Source organism: Tetrahymena thermophila (assembly GCF_000189635.1).
Source record: "Tetrahymena thermophila SB210 genomic scaffold scf_8254373, whole genome shotgun sequence".
NCBI lineage: Eukaryota > Ciliophora > Oligohymenophorea > Hymenostomatida > Tetrahymenidae > Tetrahymena > Tetrahymena thermophila.
In genome coordinates this window covers 852603-876772 of record NW_002476157.1, presented here as the reverse complement: position 1 = coordinate 876772, position 24170 = coordinate 852603, and the positions used below count along the sequence as shown (strand labels likewise).

General features: G+C 22.2%; 6 protein-coding genes across 6 annotated transcripts; 3 read left to right on the top strand and 3 right to left on the bottom strand. All coding sequences in view use genetic code 6, as the record gives it.

The window, feature by feature from the left end:
- Positions 1–208: 208 nt before the first annotated feature.
- TTHERM_00242650 (EGF-like domain protein) lies at positions 209–7638 on the top strand (the record flags this gene model as incomplete). The annotated part of the gene is made up of 16 exons (XM_001024988.2): positions 209–659; positions 819–917; positions 995–1094; positions 1304–1457; positions 1882–2182; positions 2247–2539; positions 2592–2694; positions 2748–3080; positions 3210–3491; positions 3556–3991; positions 4092–4905; positions 5049–5698; positions 5825–6617; positions 6676–6825; positions 6885–7093; positions 7233–7638. 16 exons carry the CDS (start codon positions 209–211, stop codon positions 7636–7638), a joined length of 5574 nt encoding a protein of 1857 aa, XP_001024988.2.
- Positions 7639–8460: 822 nt separating this feature from the next.
- Positions 8461–9218, bottom strand: TTHERM_00242640 (hypothetical protein; the record flags this gene model as incomplete). Its single annotated transcript, XM_001024987.3, has 2 exons — positions 8461–8861; positions 8909–9218. 2 exons carry the CDS (start codon positions 9216–9218, stop codon positions 8461–8463), a joined length of 711 nt encoding a protein of 236 aa, XP_001024987.3.
- A 1368-nt stretch (positions 9219–10586) lies between these two features.
- Positions 10587–10979, top strand: TTHERM_00242630 (hypothetical protein; the record flags this gene model as incomplete). The annotated part of the gene is made up of 1 exon (XM_001024986.1): positions 10587–10979. One exon carries the CDS (start codon positions 10587–10589, stop codon positions 10977–10979), a length of 393 nt encoding a protein of 130 aa, XP_001024986.1.
- A 2455-nt stretch (positions 10980–13434) lies between these two features.
- Positions 13435–14172, bottom strand: TTHERM_000242629 (transmembrane protein, putative; the record flags this gene model as incomplete). Its single annotated transcript, XM_012800242.1, has 1 exon — positions 13435–14172. One exon carries the CDS (start codon positions 14170–14172, stop codon positions 13435–13437), a length of 738 nt encoding a protein of 245 aa, XP_012655696.1.
- A 2734-nt stretch (positions 14173–16906) lies between these two features.
- On the bottom strand, positions 16907–18586 carry TTHERM_00242610 (hypothetical protein; the record flags this gene model as incomplete). Its single annotated transcript, XM_001024984.1, has 1 exon — positions 16907–18586. One exon carries the CDS (start codon positions 18584–18586, stop codon positions 16907–16909), a length of 1680 nt encoding a protein of 559 aa, XP_001024984.1.
- Positions 18587–22433: 3847 nt separating this feature from the next.
- TTHERM_00242590 (hypothetical protein) lies at positions 22434–24155 on the top strand (the record flags this gene model as incomplete). The annotated part of the gene is made up of 1 exon (XM_001024982.4): positions 22434–24155. The coding sequence occupies exon 1, from the start codon at positions 22575–22577 to the stop codon at positions 24153–24155; it is 1581 nt and encodes a 526-aa protein (XP_001024982.3). The 5' UTR covers positions 22434–22574.
- Positions 24156–24170: the final 15 nt, after the last annotated feature.

Here is a 24170-nt window from a genome sequence, read left to right as displayed (position 1 = left end):
TTCAAATCATAACTTATCGTTTAATGTACTGGACTAATTAAAATAAATAAGAAATATACTTTGATAGAATTTTATATTATAATATTTATTTAAGAGAAATTTCTAATAAAATAATTATTCAAAATAAAATTTTACTTTAAGATTAAAAATAATTTATGCTTTAAATAAAAATATTCATTTTATTTAATTGAAAAAATGCTTAAAAATAATGTATTTGAATTTACCACATTTGAGTTAAATTGCTAAACAAAAGACAGTCAAACCAGTCAAAGAAATTTTTACGTTTAAAGGAAATGATAGATATAGTGATTTATATTTGATGCTTTTAAGATGCGAGCGATATATAAGCTATAAACAAAATAAATCAGTAATTCTTAATTTTATTATTATTCACTCATTAACTCAATCAATTGATCTCTTATTCAGTCAATTATAATAACTATTATTGATTTCTATTGAAGATATATTTTTTAGATAATACAAAGGAGTTAAATATTAATAAAAAATATTTGTAATAATATTAATTGAATAAATTAATAATACAGAATAAGCAGGATATTAATAAATGAAAAGGTTAGAGATAGCTAATTAACTGAAATTAAGGGTAGCTAGCTTACTACTATATATTAGTGTATATCTAGTAGGCTAGATTCAATCATGTATATAAATTTATTTTAAAAACTTTCAAATACAATCAAAGAAGAATTATTTTATGATAAAGTACCTGCTCACTCGCACTATTATCCTTCTCCTTTTTATATTTATACAATAAAATTAGGTTATGAAAATTTAAACAAAATACATTTTTATAATTAAAGAAACAATCATTCAAGTCAGTCCTCCTATTTAAAAGTTTTATGATGCCAGTGGCGATTCTAATTATGATACTTTTAATACTTAAAGTTTTATCAACTAAGGTAATTATTTAGCGAAATCATAATGCATTTTTTTTACGTTACTGAATCAGTAATTAATTTTTACAATTTAAATAAAGTTATGGGAGCAAGTAAATACTCAATATCATTTTGGCTTAAACCAACAACATCAAGCTATGATAGTTCCAACTAAGCTATTGTGCATCTCACAATGTTAAAGTAAATAATAACTTTAATATAAAATAGTGATTATTTTTGAATAGCGAATTAATAATTGATCTAAACCTATCTCTCTTTATTATCATAAACATATAATAGGAAAATATTGAAAGATAAAATGATAGATAATTAAATTAGGAATACTATTCATTAAAATTATTATTATTTGGATATAATATAGTTTTAACAATATTTTTTTTATAATTAAGCACATTTTAACCTTGGTATACTGATAATTAGTCTAGTGATTATAAATAATTATCAAGAATGCTTTTTATAGAAAAGTCAGGTGCAAATTTAAATTTTTATGTATCTGATTTCACATCTACTACCTCAGCATCTACAAAAATACTGTCTACAAATGTATCTAATTTTTTTTACATCGTTTTTTAAAATAGCTTTGAAATTCCTTTAAAATATTATACCTTATCCCTATTGTTAATGTTATTAATAAGCAATATTATTTTCAAAAATGTGAGCAAAATTTAATATTATTTAGTTAGTTACAAAACTTAATAAATCTACTGGAACTAAATATTTGAAGCATAGCTTGCAAATACTAAATAAATAAATTCATTACAATATAAATTTCAAATAGAATAAGTAAAAGAATAAATATTTTATCTCTACTGTATAATATGAATAATACAAACATATACGCTTCAAATAAACCAAATAACTTTAAGTATAGAACAAAAAATAATGATGCTTTTTAAATTTTAAGAAATGAAATTTGTTTTAATACAAATTGCATTATATAAATAAATAAATATTTAAAAAAAAATAGATTACACCTGGAACGTGGTATTATGCTTACCTTGGAGTTGATTTTACTTAATCATTTTATGTAGCTTATATGTATGATCCTACTGTTACTCTTAATACCTAAGTTTATAGTACCACTTCTAATACAGTATATTCTAATGAATAACTTGATTAAAGAGCATAATTATACATTGGCGGTACAGTTAATAGACTTCATACTTCACCTAACACATGCTTTAATGGTCTTATTTACAATGCAAAATTTATTGTTAATTTTTAAGTTCCTTCATCAAGCGCTCCTTATGTTTTAAATGATGATTCTTGTAATTTTATAAATTAATTCTATTTATCTTAAAATAATTTTTTTAAAATAATAATTGAATTTAGCAAAATTGTATTACTTTAACTTGAATGAATAATGCTCACAAAGAATTTATAGTTTATTTAACTAAGATATATACAGTACTATTAGTACCATAACTTCTTCTTGCCCACCTCCATCAGATCCAACAAATCCATATACTGTAACAAATGGAGTTTAAATTTAAAATAATTAATATATAACTATGACTCTAAATACTGAATTTCAGGATATGAATTTTATCACTTTTTGGATATAAATTACTTCTTTACCACCTGCTGGTTAATAAGGAACTCTATTTCAAATCACGAATACAAATGTAAAACCTCTTAAGCAAATATAATATAAAACTTTTCTTTATTTTAATTTAGAGTGAAATAATGATTTAAGTTGTGATACAACCCAATGGGTAACTTACAGTACTTACTAATGGAGGTTCTTAAAATTTTGCTACAGTTTAATTTACAGCATCAAGTAAAAATCCTTTTTAAATATTTTATTAATGTTTTGATTTATAAATAATCTAGATTGGATAAAATTTTACTGTAATTTTGCATTCCACTAAATTTTAAGCAAACTTTTTGTCTCTATCATGCTAAATGATTAAGAGTTGGTAAAAAACAATCAAATTGATGTTTTTCCTATTTTGAGGACAACTACTTAGACTATTTAAATTGGTGGTTAATCATTATAAGCTTAATTCATGGATATTTATGGTGGTTAAGGATCATTTTTGGGAACAAAAGAACTTTTTATTAGCAAATGTATAGCATCTGTTGGAATAGTTAATCCATAATGTATTTATTGCCAAGCTGGGTATTTCTTGTTTAATGGAAGTTGCTAACTAACTTGTCCGGATGGTAAATATTGCATAAAACCAAATTAAATTTATTCATTTCAAATAATTTCGTATTTAAAATAAATATTAATGTTTGCTTTCTTTTTTAAGTTTTTTAATTATTTTATTTATTTATTTCTTTATTTTTTAGGATTTTATCGTGATACAAATGCAAGAATCTGCAGGCTGTGCGATCCTACTTGCTTAACTTGTTCTGGTCCTTAATAAAATTAATGTCTTACATGTGGCTAAAATTTCCCTATTTCTTTCTAAGGGTTTTGTTTGAACTAATGTCCTCTTGGAACATCATTATCAATTGATGGAAGTAATTAGTGTCTCTGTCATCCAAGCTGTGACGTATGCGTTCTTAATCCTGTTGATAGAGTTACTGTTACTTGTTAATAATGCTAAGATATTGGATAGTATATAACTGGTAATGAATTTAAACAGTTGCTTTTGATTATACCTCATAATTATATTTTTAAATTAAATAAAAGGGTATCAATGTGTAATTCCTTAGCTTTGTCCTTATGGAACTTATGCCTCTCCAGGTGCCACTCCTGCTAATAACAAATGTGCAACTAGTTGTCCGACTAGTCCTAGTATTTATGTAATAACAGATACAGTAAATAGAAAATGCTCAGCTTTTTGTGATGTTGGAACTATTTTAAGCAAAGATGGAACACAATGCCTCCTTAATTGTCCTAGTAATCAATATAAGAACACTATCGTTGGTCCTCCTACTTAAACTTCATTTTAATGTGCTGATTGTAGCTCAACATGTGCAACTTGTGTGAATCAATCAACATTTTGTCTTTCATGTCCTCCTGGAAAACTCATACATGAATATAATGGTATATGTGTAGCTGCTGGAAGTAACTGCATGAATGGTTTTTACTAAGATGGAATAGTCTGTAGAGTCTGTTAAAAAGGGTAAATTAAATTATTTATTTTACTAAAAATTTAACTACATAAGATACAAAGCAAACTATTTACAACTTTTTTATTTAAAATTAATAAATAAACTATATAGTTGTACAAGCTGTCCTACAAACTTTTATCTGAAGGGTGATACATGTGTCTTAACATGCCCTATAGATTTCTCATAAAACGCAGGGCCACCAGCTGTATGCACTCCTTTACTGACACCTGTTGTTCTTATTGCAAACAGAACTTAAGTAGCTGATCCTGATCATGTACCTCTCCTTGTAGGAAGACAGAAAGACATTTTGATTCATGCTGATTACTACTTTTAAGGACTTATTTCTGAAATCTACTGGTATTTGACTGGAACTAGTTAATAATATTCTGAGTAATTCTTTTTCAAAACTTTTAACAATGTGTAGGACTTAGTTATCCCTTAAAATAACCTCTTACCAAATACAATCTATTATCTCACAGTCAGAGTCATAGCAACTACAGGAAATTATGGTGAATAGTCAATCATGATTTAAACGAGCCCAGAAATAGTAGATGGAGAGTTTACAATTACTCCAAGCATTGGTATTTCTGGAATCACATAGTTCTCTGTTTTTTATTCTCTTTGGACCCATCCTACAGATTCACTGCTATACGATTTAACTTATTCCATTTAAACTGGCATAACAATGAGAAATCAAACTTCGCTTTTCAAAAACGATTTACATCAAGTCTTTATTGGCTCAAAAACAGACGGCACCTTTAATTTTATATTCCCTCCTTTCTAAAACGATAAAGTCATAAATATAGAATTGATGGTTTACTCTTAAAACGAAATGAAAAAATAAACTTTAACTGTTTCTTTGTCTAAATTTAACGGAGATACTCTCTCTATGGAAAGCAATGTGCGTAGATTTACTCCATCTAGCGTAAAAATTAATTTATATTAAATAATTTTTTTATTTTTATTAATAAAATTCACTAAAATTGAAAAAAAATTAAAAAAATAAACCAAAATTTAAAAATTTTCTTTAAAACTTAAAAATTAATTATTATTTTTTTAAAATTTAAGTCTGTTACCATTGATCAGTATCTGAATATAACTTACCAAATGGCGTATTTGTATGGAACTATATAAGTTTAATAAGCTAATAAATTATTCAAACAAGAAATACTTAGACAGAATCAGCTTTATTAGCTAAAAAATTCTTTTTGTGCAGATAATGTCTCATGCAATGGATTTGGATAATGCTAAACAAACTTTTATGATCCTTAAATGTTTTAATGTAGTTGCATGGAGGAATATGCTGGAGACTTTTGTTCTTGGGAAGATTAAAAAATTTTGAAAATAATAAATTTACTGACATATAATATTTAGATTGATTTATTAAATAGAGTTATAACATAACAATAGCTTTTCTCAATCACCTAAATACTTAAAAACATTATAGCTGTTTCAGATGGGCTTAGCAAAAAAACATTCCGTTTTATAATGACATTTTTAAATCAAATTTAAGGAACTGTCTTCCCTCGTTAAGAAATTTTCTAAAATATTTTCCAAATTATTTAAGAAATATTAAATTAAGCAGTTACTAGACCATCCTTACGTCCTGACGAAAGAATAAAGTACACGGTTTTACTCAGACAGATAATGAACTCATACATACAGAAATTCTCTTCACAAAATATTCAGCTAAACGTTGATTACATATTCACTTTCGAGTATATTTAAAAATTTATTTTTTATTCTAAACAAATTTATTAAAGGAAATTTATTTTAAATTGAAAAAATTAAAGATTTTTTAATATTTTTCTTAATGAAATCTAATTTTGTTAATTTATTAATAGACATGCTAATATTTATTTGACAAACTAGCGAGGCCGTGAGTTACAAAATAATTATATCAATTATGGTAAATTCTATACCATTCCAATGGAAAGAGTGATTGTTCAAATTCCATTCTCTACTTTCTAATACACTGACACAGTTACAGTATAGCTTATAGAATGGAATATAGATTTAGTATATCCTCGTCCTAATTCGACAACGAATCACATAGAAATTAATCTGTTAGCTAATAATTAGCCACTGTCTATAGTAGGCTTGTAGAATAATAAAATTATATACCATTTCTAGAAGAAAGCAGGATTCCCTCCACTAAGACCAGACTTTAATTCATAATACTTTTGCGCGCACTTAGCTAGTATTGATTTTGCTACTAGTTAATGGACATATGATTAAAATTGTGTATACACATTTGAAAATGAATTTTATATCCGTTGTTAATGCAATCAGCTAGATTTAGCAACAGTTCTTAGAGGCACAATTGAATACTATCAAGATTACCTACCTCATTCTGACACTTTAGTTTTCTACTCTTCTAAATATATGAACAAGAAAATGCAATATTACTCAACTAATTAAATAAATTATGATACAAATATTCCTTTTGCTATGAGAAATTACTCTTTGCCAACATATCCTACTTCTTATGTACCATTCAAGTGGGATTCTCCAGCATTTATCCTCTTCGTAATAATGATTGTTTGCTTCTTAGTTTTGTCAATCATCCATTAACTTTTAATAAGACTTAAACCTTCTTCAGAATATGATAATAAATCTAAAGACATTCTTTTACTTGTAAAATTTTTTATTTTAAAGAAGTTTATTGAGTTTCATCATTTTTTATTCAATAAAGACTTATCACCCTTTTGTATCAATGGCAATGTTTGGACATACTGCTAAATCTCATACATATTAAATGAGGTTGGCTAAATTCTTCTCCTTGTTAGTTGGAATGCTTGCAATGAACTGTGTAGCATTCGATCAAATTGCCATTTCAATCCCAGTATATTTTAGTTTGTTTGTTTTGTGATTTTTGAATTAATTTATTTTAAAAATAATTAGTTGATCAAGATAGATGCAAGAATTATGGGATCTGCTTTTGCTTCAATTTTACTCAACGCCAGTATGAATTACTGTGTCGAAGGATTATACTTTATCATTAAAAGACACATATACAAGGAAAAAAGATAATAATTTATTTATAATATTCTCTTTTTGCTAAACATGATTGGAAATGCTGCTTTTGGTACATGGTGTAACGGTTACACAGAGTAATTATTTATTTATTTAAAAAATTTATCTAAAGATCCTTTTTTTATTAAAAAATAATTTTTTTTTAATTGCAAAGATAGTTTTTTTTGAATTTCAATTAAATCATTATTTTTATAAAACTCATTTTAAAATAAATAGCAAAGAAGATTATGGAAATTTCATGGCTGCTTTTATAATTTCCCTTATTGTTGACTATTTTATATTTGATATTTTTGTATTGAGCTATGCTTTTTACGAGATAGAGTCAAATTATTTAAAGTTCTTTGCTTTTAGAGGGTTCTATATAACTCCTGCTGAAAATGTAGAGAAAGATGAATATGATATTGTAGGATATAAAAAGAAAAAATATATTGACGTAAATGATTAAGAGCTAGAAAAGCTTAAATAGTCAAATATGAAAGATGATGATCTCCAAAAGCTAGAACCTGCAGAAGCTATTGATAGAGTTTAAGGTTTTGATTAGATTTCTAGACCTCTTTCTAGCCACAGCAAAAAGAGTCAAACAAGCAACAAAATATTCCCTTCAAAAACAAATGTCCCATGAAAAATTAAATTAAATTAAAATATTTTTTTGTTTATTAATGTTTACAGTGTAAGTTGCTCATTTTATAAATTATTATCTCCTTATTAATTTTAGTTTAAAAATAAGATATTAAATAATAATTTCTTTGTTTCAATCCTTCAAAAATTATTTATTTAAATCATGTCTTCTTGAATATTCTAAATTAATTGTTTATATTTATTTTAGAATTAAAAAAATTTTTTTTACTCAATTTTACATTTTTTACTTCAAAATATATTTTAGTAGTTAAATAATTTTAAATATATTTAACAACTTTTAAAATTAGTTTAAAAAATAAATTTTTTGAATAAAATAGATTCACTTTGTTTAAATTAATGTGAATTAATTTTAATATGCTTAATTGGTTTTTATTAATTAATTTATGTCAAATTAATAATCAATCATTTAATTGTAATTTTTAGGTGTAATTAAACTCTAATTTTTCTAAGTGATAAAAATAACAAAAAGTAACCTAAAAATTATAATATTATCAGTAATTTGATAAAGATAGAAACAAAGAGAAACAAAATATATTTTTCATCAATACTTCTTTTTTTTGTGTTTAAAAAATGGAAAAACAAGTTTATGTTGTTGTTATATTAAAATATTTTATGTTTTTAAAAAATTTATAAATTTAAATACTAATTTATCAACATATTTTAATGAGGTTTAAACTTATAAAATCTTTTGTTTATTTATTTATTTATGTATATAATTGAACATATTATGTAAGAATTAAATATGTTTTTTTTATTTTTGTAAAAAGACAATTTTAATATTTATATAATAATATTTATTTTATTTTCAATAATAACAGTGATCCATATTATAAATTGTATCGCTAGGGCGCTCTATTTCAGAATCTATTCCAGAATCTCTTCTAGTTCTGCCACTTTCATACTTAAAAATAGGGCCTGATTTGTCTTCGTCACATTATAGGCATTTATTAAGATGTCCATCAACTACAAAGGGCTAGTTAAATATATAAGATAAAAAGCAAATCCCTCCACACTATTTTCTAGTGTTGATGGTATTGTAATACCAAATTTGAGCGCAAGGGTATGTGAATCCTAAATCCAAAAGGCATTATATGTTCTACTTTTTAGAGTAAAAGTATCTAAGACCACACCATCTAACAGGCTAAGTTAAATCTTTTTCAAGATAGACTACAAGATCCTACGTAGTTGAACAAACGCCACATTTACCTATAATAAAAAAATGACTATTATATTTTATTAAATATATTATTTACCTTTGTGGGTAACATTAAATTAATTTTCAAGCAAACTGACTAAAGACTCAAATGTTTTTAGCTCATAATTTGTCTTAGTAGAGTCAGTATAACGTAAACCACAATATGTGTTATTCTATAAAAGATTTTTTTTTACATCTTAAATGTAAGCAGGATCCTAATTTTAATAGGGGTTAGATGAGTAATTTAAAAATAGGCCAGTGGAATTTTTCAGTTTGAATTATTCAATTGCATAAGTTTCATTACAACTCCATTGCTCAGTGCAAGAGCAAATTGAAGTTAATAATAATATTATTATTAAGAATCTCATAAATATCACACAATCTTTTAATATTATTTGTTATTTAATATTATTATTAATTCAATTTAATTGGATTCTATGAAAAGGAAAAGCAAATTTTATTGTAATTTTATGATCTTGATATAAAAATAAAAATTTCAAGTAAAGTTTCTTATAAGCTGTTCCTGCATTTGAAATATCACCAACCATTAATGATATCATGATTTGTGATATTTCAAATGATTATTACTTTAATTATGAAGAATATGTGTTTAATAGTTGTGATGATAATTATGAATATGAAATTAAAAAAAAATTTATCAGCTAATAAGATTCTGGAAAAAAATATTATTTTAGTTATTGTGATTTGTAAAATAATATAAATTAATTAAAATTTGATATAAAATAATTAGAAACAAGTAATAAGATATTAAAACAATAACTTGATTAAGTTAAAAAAGATTAAACATATTTATAGGATAATTATTTAAAATATAAAGAATATTTTAATTAAATATAACAAATTGTAATTGATGATGATTAAAATTATAAATTTATTATTGATTTAATTATTAAATTTTATTTTTAAATTGAGGAATATCGTGACACCTGTTCTTAATATTATCAAAATATTTTTTTAATATTATATTAAAACAATAGGAAAAAATAAAACTTTTTATTATATATAAAGAAAATATGCATGATTTTTAGACATTTATTTATTAAATTTTAATATTGTTTAAATGGTCAAAATTTGACAAAGGGTTTTCAATTTTCAAAAAAAATTTTCAAAATTTAATAAAAATAGGTTGATAAAAAAAATTAAAAAATAGAAAGTGTAAAATTAGCTTTAAATCATAAAAATTAAATGAAATATCACGATCTGTACCTACTCAGTTCGTGATATTTTAATTACAGGATTAGCTATATAATAAAAAGTTTTATTTTTTCCTATTGTTTTAATATAATATTAATAAAATATTTTGATAATATTAAAAACATTAAGTAAATATATTGATATGGTATAATTAGAATATTGTTAAATTAATTAATATTAGACAAATTTTGATAATTTACTTTAATACACTTTAAAATGTTAATGAATTAGATAAATAGCTAAAATATGCTGACTAAGATCTTTAAGTTTTAAAATACTTTTATTTTTATACTAGTTAGGTTCTTAATTAAGTAATAGATCATACTTTCTCTACATATTATAAATACTTTTATCTCTTTGAAATATCTTATCATTAAAAATTGAAATTTTAATAAAAGATATTTTTATAATATTGTGAGAAAATAAAAAATTTATTAAATTAAATGTATAAACAAATAAAATCATTGTTATAATTAATTAATTAATCAATTAAAAAATTATTAATAAGAAATATATATAAAATGAATTAGATAAATTATAGCGATTACAATGTTGATCTCATTCTTTCCACAGAAAAAAATACAAATAAGAGGAATTTGATAAAAATAAATGGCAAATACTACTTCCAAATTCGTAATATTTATGAAGATAATTTAGAAAATAATGATGAAGCCAATTATTGCGAGGATATTTAAATTGAAGAAAATGGGTCTTACGCTAAAATTGTTAGTCTCAATGATCTTTACAATATTTGCAAATACTTCTAATTAAAGGATGAAGTTGCAGCTGTTCTGATATTCCAGTTCCTCAAATTTTAAAAAATTGATGAAATACTTATTTTATTTTTTGAGTAATCTGATAAAAAGGATGTTCTAAAATTCATTTAAAAACATAATCATATGGTGCTGTCATGAATCATAAATTTTTTTTTTTTACCTTTTTAAAATTTTATTATCAACAATCAAAATTAGTTAAAATAAAGCAATATTGTATAATAAAATAGGTAGCAATAAATTCAATAATTTTTAAATTAACTAAGCACACTTGGTAACAATTTGAGTGATTATAAAAAAGATCAGATTGATAAACTTTCAAAAATCGAAAAATATTTTACTATTAAATTTTTGTTAAAATAAAAAAATATTAATTCTTAATGGAGAAAGAAAGCGATTGAATACATTGAAAAAGTTTGCTAATAAAAAAGTATATTCAATTATTTTAATAAAAGTAAGCCCTATAACTATTGACACTTAGAATGGTTAAGGATAATTATAAATTGCTTATGCAACAAAATTATAAAATTGAATTTCTTTGTAAATATCTTAATACAATTTTGTAATTAACGCCATTTTTACTTTTATTACACATTTTTATTCAATGCTTTTGTTCTTAATTTAAAAATTTTATTTATTATCTATTATTGCATTTTGGTAAGTTTAAGTCATATTAAAATTAATAATTTTACTTTTTATTATGCTTCTTATTACTCAATAAATGTTTTATAATCAATTCTTTTTTAAGATAAAATTGTGCATGCAGAATGTAACATAAAACTTTTTAAATCTAAATTTTTATTATGGATGCAAGCTACTATAAAAATTTACTTGACAAGGACAAAATGTCTTATACATCCATATTCTCTCTTGTTTTTGATTGAGGCATCATGGAAAATATTTAATTTCTCTCCATTAAATGTTTTAACTTATTTTTATTGCGATTATTTTACTCTTTTTTTGTTTTAAATAGGTAAAAAATAAATTAAAATCTATTTAAATTGATAGATAATTTAATTTAATTCTTTGATTAAGATTTTATAAGGAAATACTTTTGTTTGATTAAGATTTAGAGTATTAATATTGGAAAAATAAATCAAAATTTTATTTTATTTTTACTCATCTTTTTTAATATTTATTCCAATCTATATTTTTATTTGAATCTTTTATTTGGGAATAAATGAAAATTTTGTTCTTATTGATAGATGCTTTAATTAAATTAGCTTACATTTTTTTAACTTTTAAATTACAATTAATTATTCAGTTTTATGGCAAAAACATTTAGTAAATTTTAGATATATTTAGTTTTTAAATTCACATTCAAAATATTTTATAGCTCTTTTTTTTTTATTTTGATCAAATTGAAATACCTGAATATTTGCTTAATAACTATTTTTAATATATTTTTTAAAGTTGAAATATTATCTTAAACGAATTTCAATATCATCTAGACAAATTTCGATAATTTACTTTAAGACGCTTTAATATGTTAATTAATTAGATAAATATCTTGACTAAGATATTTGAGTTTTAAAATACTTTTATTTTTAGACTAGAAAGGTTCTTCTTAATTAAGTAAATAGATCATATTTTTTCTAGATAAAATACTTTTATTTCTTTAAATAACCTTATCATAAAAAAATTGAAATACGAATAAAAAATATTTTTACTATATTTTGAGAAAATAAAAAATTGTGTTAAATTTGATCTAAAAACAAATAAAATCAGTGTTATAATTAATTAATTAATCAATTAAAAAACTATTAATAAGAAATAAAGATAAAGAAAATGAGTTATAAAAATTATAACAATTACAATGTTGATCTCATTCTTTCCACAAAAAAAAATTCAAATAAGAGGAATTTGATAAAAATAAATGGCAAATACTACTTCTAAATTCCTAATATTTATGAAGATAATTTAGAAAATAATGATGAGACCAATTACTGTGAGGATATTTAAATTGAAGAAAATGGATCTTACGCCAAAATTGTTAGTCTCAATGATCTTTACAATATATGCAAATATTTCTAATTAAAAGATGAGATTGCTGCTATTCTGATATTCCAGTTCCTCAAATTTTAAAAAATTGATGAAGGATTTATTAGGTTTTTTTACTAATATGGCAAAAAGGATGTTCTAAAATTCATTTAAAAGCATAACTATATGGTGCTGTCAAATTCTCTCAGAACATTGAATAAACAGGATGATTCTATTAAAGCTTATTCTTAATATTTAGCCAATTATTATATCTTCCATAGTAGTCTCACAAATGTCTGTTACTCACCAGTAAATGTAACAAAAATGGAAGAGCTAATTTTGTAGTAGAAATCAGAAGAAATAACAGAAGAAGAAGTTGAGAAGTTTGAGCAATGGACTGAGCTATTAGATTTTAATATCATATCTGAAAATACCATCTTTAATGAATGCTTTAACTTAGAGAAAGAGGATGTTTGGACTGTGCAGAGAGTTCAATAATACTTAGATGACAGTATTAATAATTTACAAATAGATTAAACATATATTAATAGCCTTGAATCGCTCAAATTATTTTTTAGTAAAAATTAAAAAACTCCTCAATTAACCAAAGAAAAATTCAATTAAAAATGTACGGTAGAAATGAGACTGAAAAAGAATAAGCACAGATTGGCTGTTAAGTCTTAGTCGTGTGAATTTTTGGAGACTATTTTTTACAAAAATGAAATTTAAATGAAATTTAATTCTACTATTTTAAACAAAGTTAAGTAAGAACTTAAAAAACCACTTTTAAGAAGTTTTTATATCTATCTTGACTTAAAAGATTTTTGTTTAAATGTTGATTATGACCTAGTAGAAAAAGTGATTAATCTTCCTGAATTAGCTAATTATCTTAGACAAAGAAAAATATACTATGTAGATCCAGTTACTAAGAAAGAAGAGGAGTTAACTCTAAGAAAAGGTATACTTATAGGAGAGGTTTATCATAATTTTATTCTACCATACATAAGTAATATAATATAATACATAGTGAAATAGACCTTTAGCTAATAATAAGACAAATAATTTCATAATTTGAAGTTTTCAAATTATTTAGACGATTTTTTTATATAAATACAATTAAATGAAGACACTGATAAATATACGCTTATAGAATAAATAGAGGTTTAATTGAAAAGTTTATAAGAAAACCTAAATAATATAGGCTTTTCTCTTAACAAAAAAAAAGTTTAAATGCTAGTAAAATTTGAATAAGAAATTAATGCTTGGAAAATGGATGATAAATTTTGTTTTTAACCTACTTAAAGTTTTGTTATCTTCGATCAAGATTTGTTAAATTAAGACTATACTTTATCATAAAATAGGAAGCAATAGATTCAATAATTTTTAAATTAACTAAACATATAAGAATAAATTTTGAATGATTGCCAAAAAGTTCAGATTGATAAATTTTCAAAAATCGAAAAATATTTTACTATTAAATTTTTGATAAAATAAAAAAATATTAATTTTAAATGGAGAAAGCAAGCAATTTAATATATTTAAAAGATTTGCTAATAGAAAAGTATATTCAATTATTTTAATAAAGGAGACAATTAATATTAGCTTTATAACTATTGATACTTAGAATGGTTAAGGATAATTATAAATTGCTTATGCAACAAAATTGAATTTCAGTATATTTATCTAACTATAATATTGTAATTAACACTAATGTTTAAATTGCTTAAACATTCTTTTTACTTTTATTTCACATTTGTAATTCAATACCTATTCTCTAACTTTTAAATTTTTATTTATTATTTATTATTGCCTTTTAGTAAATTTAAGTCATTTAAAAATTAGTAATTTAATTTTTTATTATGCTACCAACTACTTAAGAAATGTTTTATAATTAAATTCTTTTTAAGATGAATTTATACAAAATGTAACATAAAATTTTTTGAATCTAAAATTCTTATTATGGGTGTATCTATAAAAATTTATTTGAATTTGTTTAAGATTTTAAGTGTATTTTGGGATACGGGTTGGTTTTCTTAACAAGGAATTAAAGTATGTATTTAATTTTCAATCTATAGTTTCGAATAGAAATTTTATTTTGATATTTTTTATAATTATATTATTGATTAATTCTGAATTTCTGATTATTAGTTAGTAGAAAGCATACAAATCAATATTCTAAAAATAGTTTTTGAATGATAAAGTTTCTTAAAAAAATAAATGTGGTGATTTCAATTGAATTTTTATTTCCCTCGCCACAGTGAAGAAAAAACTAAATGATAATAATTCCAAAAGAAAATATTTCTAACAATATAAATAAAAGCAATTATTGATCTAGAATAGAAAAAATAATATGCTTTATTGAATTTTTATAAATTTAGTTTATGATTTTAATTCTTTTAAACATATATGAGTACAATTTAATCACTAAAATTTGCATGCATAAATGAAAAAAAAAAATGCTTTAAAAATATCTTTAATAAGAAAAATAGACAAAATGCTTAATTACCTGATTGGTGTTTATAAAAATAATGAAAAAACTTAAAATTTTTGTAATAATTTAAAACAAAAATCATAAAAACAAGAATATTAGTTTATATCCATTTTAAAACCACCCAAAAATAATGAGAAAATTAGTTATTATTTTTTTTGTTTGGTTATTAATTTTGAATAATTGCTAATGAATTCGATTAGATGTTACGATATTTAAATGATAATTAGAATGGAATTATTTATATTTAAAAGCATATTAAAATAGCGGTCTGTGTAAATTTCGGTGAATTCTGAATAATTATGACAATTATCAATGTAAATTAGAATTATAAAATAATATAAAAACTATTAACAATTCTAAAAATGTAAGCTTAAATTGAAATAAATTTCAAAAAAAAATTATAAAAGAATTTTATTACACTTTTCTTAAGTAAAATCACTAGATATTTAGTAGTTATTTTAAAATATATATAAAGGAATAAATAATAAAATTAATTTTTTGATGAGTAATTTGAATAGGATTTATTGAAATCATTAGATTTAAAGAATTTCTATTTTGTTTAAATGATATGATCAATTTCTCATGTTTGATTATTTTATTTATTAATTTAATTTACACAGCATCTAAAAGATATCTAAATTATGATTAGTGTATAAATTATATATAAAACAGTATATATATTCATTATTGTCAGAATATATTATCCTTCATGTAAGTAAAAAAATTATTAATACACTAAATCAAAAACAAATCAAAGATGATAAATTAATTTATTTATCAGTCAGTCAATCAATCAATCAATCAATCAATCAACCTATTTTGATTAGAGTTATTGTTAAAGATAAAGATAAAGGGAAATAAATATTAAGTTCAACACTTATTTCATTTATAAAACTAAAATATGAAATAGAAAAGGGCATGAATTATTATATGAGATTAAAAAATTACCATGTTATTGTAAAAGGAGTTAAATGCACTATAGGAGTAGGGGATTCAAAAAAAGACCAAAGATAGGTATAGAAGAAAATTTAAAAAAGTAAAATTTTGAAACCTTTTGAAACAAAAATTCGATTTAGTAAAACTAAGGTATGTAATAGAATACAATAATTATATTTAGTTATAATTTTTATAGAGTAGTCATTTTTTTATATTTATTATAATTTAAGAGATAGATTAAGGAAACAAAGAGTACATAAATTTGATTATTAATTCTCATTTATTTACTTGTTTTTGTTTTATAATGGTAAGTAGAAGAGATTAAGTAGAGGAGAATTTATATATTTATATTTAATTAGAATTAAACCTAAATTTTTTAAAAAGTAAGACACTTTTTAAATATTTTCAATCTTATTTTACTATTTTTCCTTTTTTATTTATTTATTTATTTGCTTGTTTGCTGGTGGGTTTATTAGTTTGTTTGTTTTTTTTTATTTATTCTTGCTAGTTAATTTATTGAATTAAAATAGAATTTTATGAAAATTTTGGCTATATTTGATATATAATTTTCGATTGATTAATTTTTCAGGTTCTTAATGTATAATTATGAGGATAAAAGTTGTATCATTGTGGAAAATAAGTTGTTGTTAAATTATTTATTTCAATTTGTGTCAAAACTTGAAAACTCTTCATCTGAATGATATTTACTCTTTCTTTTTTAGTTCTTACCTCTACGCTTCCATATGGTTTTGATTTGGTAAAATTTTTCTTAAAATGCTATAGATTACTCAAGGTATTAGTGGTTAATATATTAGCGATAAGAGACATTTTTTTTGATTGAATTAGAATATAGTTTTATTATAGAAGACGATTTATTTGTTTTTTTATGGTCACCATTCTGCTTAGGTTCAGTTGATATAAAATATGATTATTCAAGTACTATATGATAGGGAATTATTTGTTTTTTAATTATTTCGTTAGATTTTTCACAATAAATATTGGCCATGAATAAAGGATTAAAAAAATGCATGTTTTCATTCATGAAGATTGAGCGCTCATTTTAAGAAACTGGTAAAAATTCATTTAATTAGAAAGTCTATACTTGTTCATTAAATTGTGACTAGAGAATCTCATATGTTTAACCAGTACACTTTTTTTGGCTCATATCTAAAATTTTGTCAACAGCAATTTGCATGTATTGTTTAATTTTTGGAGATATCCCTGATGTGATTGATTCTGAATGTAAATATGAATAGGTAATTTCATCAAAATTTGAATGAATTAAATCCACAAATTATTAATCTAAGACTTGTCTGGCAAGGAAATACCTTTGCAATTTCTAATCAAAAGTAAATATGTAGTAATTAGAACCTCCCCTACGGATTTACTTCTTATTATAATTCTATAAATCTACTTGATTTACAATTCTAAGCTTAACCCAGCTTTCTATTTCACTAATGTTTTTTAAATTAATTTAGGGGTTGCTGAAATTTTTTTGCTTTAAACTAGAAATTTCTTAATGTGGGAATAAATTTTCAAATTTAATTCCGAATCTTTTAGTGAATTGGTTACTACTTTATTAATCATCAAAATTTTTGGTTTATATGTAATTCTTAGAACTACTCTATAGTAAGTGTGACGATTCAAACTGATTTTCAGATGGTTAGTTGATTTTATTCATACTATCTGATAATTTCTAATAATGATTCATTTGTTAATCTTTTTGTGGTTATGCGAAGCTTTCTTACATTTAAAGCTCAAAAATCTATTTGTTTGCTTATAGTTATGCATCTTGAACAAAACTTATTTAAATAATATCATTTTTTTAGTACTTTCTCACTTAAGTGCATTTTAGTCCTGGCTATGATAAAAATAAATCATTATTTGTTTCTCTTATTGTTTTTTCATTTTCCTCTTCTTCCAATTTAAATTTTGGTTATTCATCAATCAAAAAAGATGAATGGTGACTACTAGCTTTGGAAATGTGTAAAGAGTTTTCAAAGGTTTATTCGTTAACGTACATAAACAGATTGCTAAGCTGCAATTTAAAAGTTATATCAGACTATTAATTATTTCCATTTTAGCTGGGCAATATAGGGCAGATATCATACTCAACATTACGAAAGTTTTCACAAGAAAGTTGATTATTTAAAATAGAATGACTGCTCTAGCTGGAATTACTAAAGCAAGCTGAATTCCAATTTGCATCTTCAGGTAATATTTAAACTGTGTTAGAACAACTAACACTCCTATGAGACAACTTTAGATTATATTCTTTCAAAATCGGAGACTGAGGATGAGCAATAATGTCAGAATCGTTAGTCTTAGTTACTGTACTCATTTTTTATATTTTTTTAATTGATGAAAAGAAAAATTTTGTTTATTAAATGGTTGTTTGGAATTTAATATGTTTTGATAGCGGGAATCAGCACTTTTCTTTAAATTTTTGTAATTAACTTAATCAAATTTATTATTTTCTTTTTATTAATTTAATAATAAATAATAAAATTTAGGATTACCTTTTTCCCATTTTTGAATTATCAATTAAAATCACAATAATCCTAATCAAAAAAATTGTGAAATTGATTTATTTACTTTTTACATACCCGTTTGAGTTTAATACAAAATCATAAATTATCAAGAGATTGAAACATTACAAGAATCAGCATTTACTTATGAATGTAAATTTACTTTTTAAAATTGATTACAATACTTTTAAAAAGATATTAAATCTAAATCATCCATGTTTAAAAAATATAATCTCATAAATATTTTAATATTTCTTGATTAGCTTTATCATATTTCATAATAAAAATAGAGCAATAAAATTTAGATTTCAAAACAAAGTTAATAAAAAATAAAATTCAATTCCTTATTGTGTGTTGAGAAAACAAATTTATAAAATAAATATATTGCTTTTTTCACAAATAATTATGGCTATAAACGTTCTATTTGCTATATCTTAGTTTAAATTCAATAATATTTGTTAATAAAGAGATTTCTAAATATTTTGATTGATTTCACTATTATTTAAAATAGTTTGTCTGTCTTAATAATAAAAAAGAAAAGATTCTAAAATAGAATTCAAAAATAAAATTTAACACTAAGATTTAAAATACGCAACAAATGTGTTTTAGACTTGAAATGCTTTCCTTCAATTGAAATTGAAATATTAATTAAGCAGTAGTAAGTTGAATTAATAGCTGATAATATTTTGTAAATATGTAAATATGTTTACGATAAAACAAGATAAATTAATAAATTTATGATTCTCCTAAGCTTACTTAAGTAATTATCCCATACTCATCAACAGATTTAATAATCCTAAAATCTAACAAATTTTAATGTTCAAGAAGCAAGCAAAAGAAAGTATTAGTTAATTAAATCAATAAATCAGATTCTTACTTTATTATATAAAAGAGGAATTCTAAAAAAAAATACAAAATTCAGCCAATTAATTTTTCATTTTTTTTTTTTTTCTTTTATGAGTTTTCACAAAAATTTCAGCAACTTTACCAAAGATTATTAAATTAGATTAGATTTTGCTAATTTAAATAGTTAGTTAGTTAGTTAGTGGAACAATTAGATATGAAAATTATAATTATTAATTTTAAAAATATATTATACATTTCTACTCCTTTAACTAAATATATTTAGCTATTTTTAAATTATCTAATAATAAAAAGCTAATTGAGAGTAATAGAAAGGCAAAGTATATATTTATGGATGTGCTATCTTATATTATTTTATCCTTTTCAATGTACCTTAAAATTGTTTAAAATATCCCCGAAAAAAAAAAAAAAATTAAAATTACTATTTACTCCATTCCTTAATGTTTTGATTACTGCAAAACGTTAAATGCGTAATCAATAAGTATTTAAAAAAAGTTTATTAAATCTAATAAAATACTGTTTTTTAAGTTAGATGAACTTGGCTGGTTTATTAGTTTTAACAAAATATTTTGCATCAGCATAATTCTATTAACAGAGTTAATTTAAACTTACTATTTTATTGCTTATATTTTTTCCTTCGTTGAAAAATGCTAATGAAATCAATTAGAAAAGATTGATTACACAGAAGAATCTGATTTATATTAATCAACCTTTTAAAGCTGATTTGATATTTAACAAATTTTGGAAATTGCTTGTGATTACAAATCTGCGCAATTAAATCCTTTCTTAATTGATTTTCAAAATTTAGATTGCAAAAAAATCAAAAATGTAATTAAAATTGTTCAGCTACAATTTACACAAAAAAAGCTGCAAAAAAATATTCTTTCACTAAATATCAATTAGATAAAAGAGAAATTAAATTCAACCATAAAAAAGATTATTTGCACTTTAAAAATAAGTAATAAACTAAAAAAAGTATTTAAGCTGAAAATCCCAAATAAAAAATTATTCATTGTTTTTTCTATTATTTTTACAATTTTCATTTATTGATTCAGGAATCTAAAAATCTATTTTTTATATTTAAAAAATTTTTTTAGATCAGCTATATCAATGTCTGTGGAATTTCATTCTATAGCAGAAAATTTTGGATTCAGGTAAACATTGCATATTTTTAGATTAAATTTACCAATAAATCTTAATTAATTAAATAGAATATTATTATTTCTGGTAATTATAACTAATGACCCTTTTTAACGATGGTAAGCCTATAATATTCTCATAATTTACCTACTTTCAATTTTTAAATATTCAAATTGACATTATTCGCATAAAATAAATAATATTTCTCTGATATCAAATCTAAACAAATCAAAAATAAATTTACTTATATATTTGTAAACCAGAGATAATCAGATTCTGTTAATAACAGTGTAATTTAAAATTCTAAGAATTTTAATAAATTCTTCATATTAAATTAATTGTCAAAAAAGTAATATGCCAATTATTTCTTTTACTATCTTTTTAATTTTTTAAAATGTTTAAATAAATAAAAATATAAGATCTTTTAATTTTTAAAAGTTGTTTTTATTTAGTTTACTAAGGGTTAGTATTTATATATTTAAAAAAAATCAATTTTAAAAGTAATATCATATAAATTTAATATATATTACTGAGATAATGATCCAATTTTTATTTTTTAATAAAATAGAAAATTAAACATCTTTTGATAAAATTAAAATATATAGAGATTAAAAGTATGGAACATAGAAGTGCCATCCATTTAAATATTACCTAAAATAAATAATAGTTTATTTACAACTTACAATTGATAATAAGTGTATAAATTAAAATGGACTGATTTATTTATTAGAATAGTCAGAAAATTTTAAGATTACTAACAATGTAGACACTTTTAGATAATTTCTAGAAGGCATGATTACATTTCAGATGACTAAATTAATTTGTTTACTTGAGATTTATATCCTTATGCTCATTATCTAAATTTCAATATCTTTAGATTAATAAATCTGAATTTATTAATTCAGGGTAAAAATTATGATTTAAATAAATTTGTTTATTTTTTCTTTTGCTAATTCAAAATAAATTTATCTAATTTAAAAAGTTTAAAAAGCCCAATAATATATTTTTAAAATAATAATAATTTTATAATATATGATATTTGATTGACATACAAATTTGTAATACAAAATATAGTATTAATAAATATATAATGAAAAAAACTTAGATTTTTATAAATACTTTTGATTAATTATTAGTGAGTATTACTAGATTTTAATTTAATTATAGACAAATTTTTAGTGTTCTGAATAAAATGTTTTAAAAAATTCATAATTTGACAACTCTTATAAATAAAAATTTATTATTTGAAGACTCTATCAAAATTATAATTAAGATTCTATTAAAATTATAATATAGATTCTATCAAATAAATAATTAATATTCTATCAAATATATAATTAAGATTCTATCAAAATTATCATTATTATTCTACCAAAGATTTTTATTATTGAATAATAACAAAATCATTTAATATTACAAAAAAAATTAAAGTAATTTCTATTTAAATTTAATTTTTTGAAAAAATAATTTTTTTAAATAAAGTTAATGATAAAAAAATATTAATTTATAGAGAAAAAAATATCAAACTTTATAGAATAAGACTTTAATATATATTCAATTTTAATATCTAAAAAGCTTAAACTAATTAATTAATTGTTTTAGATGTAGAGAACCGTTTTTAAGGGTTTTACTTTCTTTTGAATTTTGCTTGCAAGCAAAAATATTATCATTAAAAAAAACGATTTGTTTATAAATTAATAACAAGAAGAGAGATTATCAATCAAAAAAAGAGAGAATCTTATAATATTAATAGAGCTTGCCATAAGAGCATATTTTAACGAATAGATAATCTGTAAAATGAAAATATAATTCTCTTTAGGGATCTTTCTGTTGGGAATTATTTGTTTTGCAAACTGTACTTCTATTACCAGTAGAAGGTAGATGAGTTCAAGTTAAATTGGTTCAGGATATTTGAAAAACAAGAGTTTCCATCAACAAAGATACAAAAATTTAATATTTGCATAAACAAAAGCAGAAGAATTAATACCAAATTGCTACATTTATGATCAAAATCCAAACTATTGTTTAGTTTGTAATGAAGAGTTTTTCTTATCAGCTTAAAAGACTGATTGTGTTAAGGGTTAAATAAGCCATTGTCAATATTATTTAAATGAAATTACTTGTGGAAATTGTTATGATGGCTTTGAACTTAACGAAGATTAATCTTTGTGTCTTAATTCATAAAAAGGAACTAAAGTTGACCACGAAGACGATGCAATTAACTGGAAGAACTAGCCTCATAATGGAGAGCTTGATCAAAAAATACCTGATAGCTAAACTGAAGCTGAGGCTAATTAAAAAAATAACTAGGGATAATAGAATTAGGCATAAAACAATGGTTAATAAGGAAATTAACAAAACTAATAGCAGTAAAATTAACAAAATACAGCTGATAATAGCTTAGGTGGATATGTTAATTAAGCAGTTGACGAATATAATTAGTAACAACAAAATGACAATTAACAATAAACCAATAACTAATAATCTGCTAATAATACCTAATAAGAAAATCAAAGCAACTAAGACAATTAGTAAAATAATCAAAACGGATAAAATAATGAGTAAAATCAAAATGCAAATAATAACAATAATCAGTAAGGATTTGAAAATTAAGAAAATCAGAGCTAAGAAGAAGGTTTTAACAATAAAGAAAGTGACTAGGAAAATTAGTCAGCTTAAAACTAACAAAATAGTTAAAATACATCAGAAAGTAATGATAAGACTAGCAATAATGAATAATAAAGTTAAAATTCTTCAAGCTAATAAGAGGATTTGACATCTGGTTAAGAATAAGGACAACAAAATAATGCTGAAGGCTAATAATCTAATCAAGAATAAAGTTAGAATAACTAGAATTAAGATTAAAGCTAAAATGGTTCAAATGAAAGCAGCTAAAATGAAGAATCTTCTAATTGGAATAATGAATCTGGTAGCAATAACTAGGAAAATAATACCAATCAAAATGATAACAGTAACTAAGAAAAAAATGACAATAGCAACAATGAAAATAGCAACAACAACTAAGAGGTTAATAATAGCAATAACTAAGAAAATGATACCAACAACAAAAATCAAGAATAAAATGATTCTAATCAAGAAAGCAATAACAGCAATAATAACAATGAAAATGATAATAGCTAACAAGAAAATAATTGGAACAATCAAGAAGAAACTAAAAATGGTTAAAATAATGAAAATGATCAAAATAATAATAACTCAAATTAAAATGACAACAATTAATAAGAGTCTGAAGGTTTTGATAACAATAACAATGCCTTTATTGAGTTCAAGAATGAGAGCAACGATTCCTCTTTTAAGATACTTTACAAGTAAACTAAAGCTAAAAAGCATCTTAGAGTTGATAAGAAAAATATTTGATCTAATTGATAACTA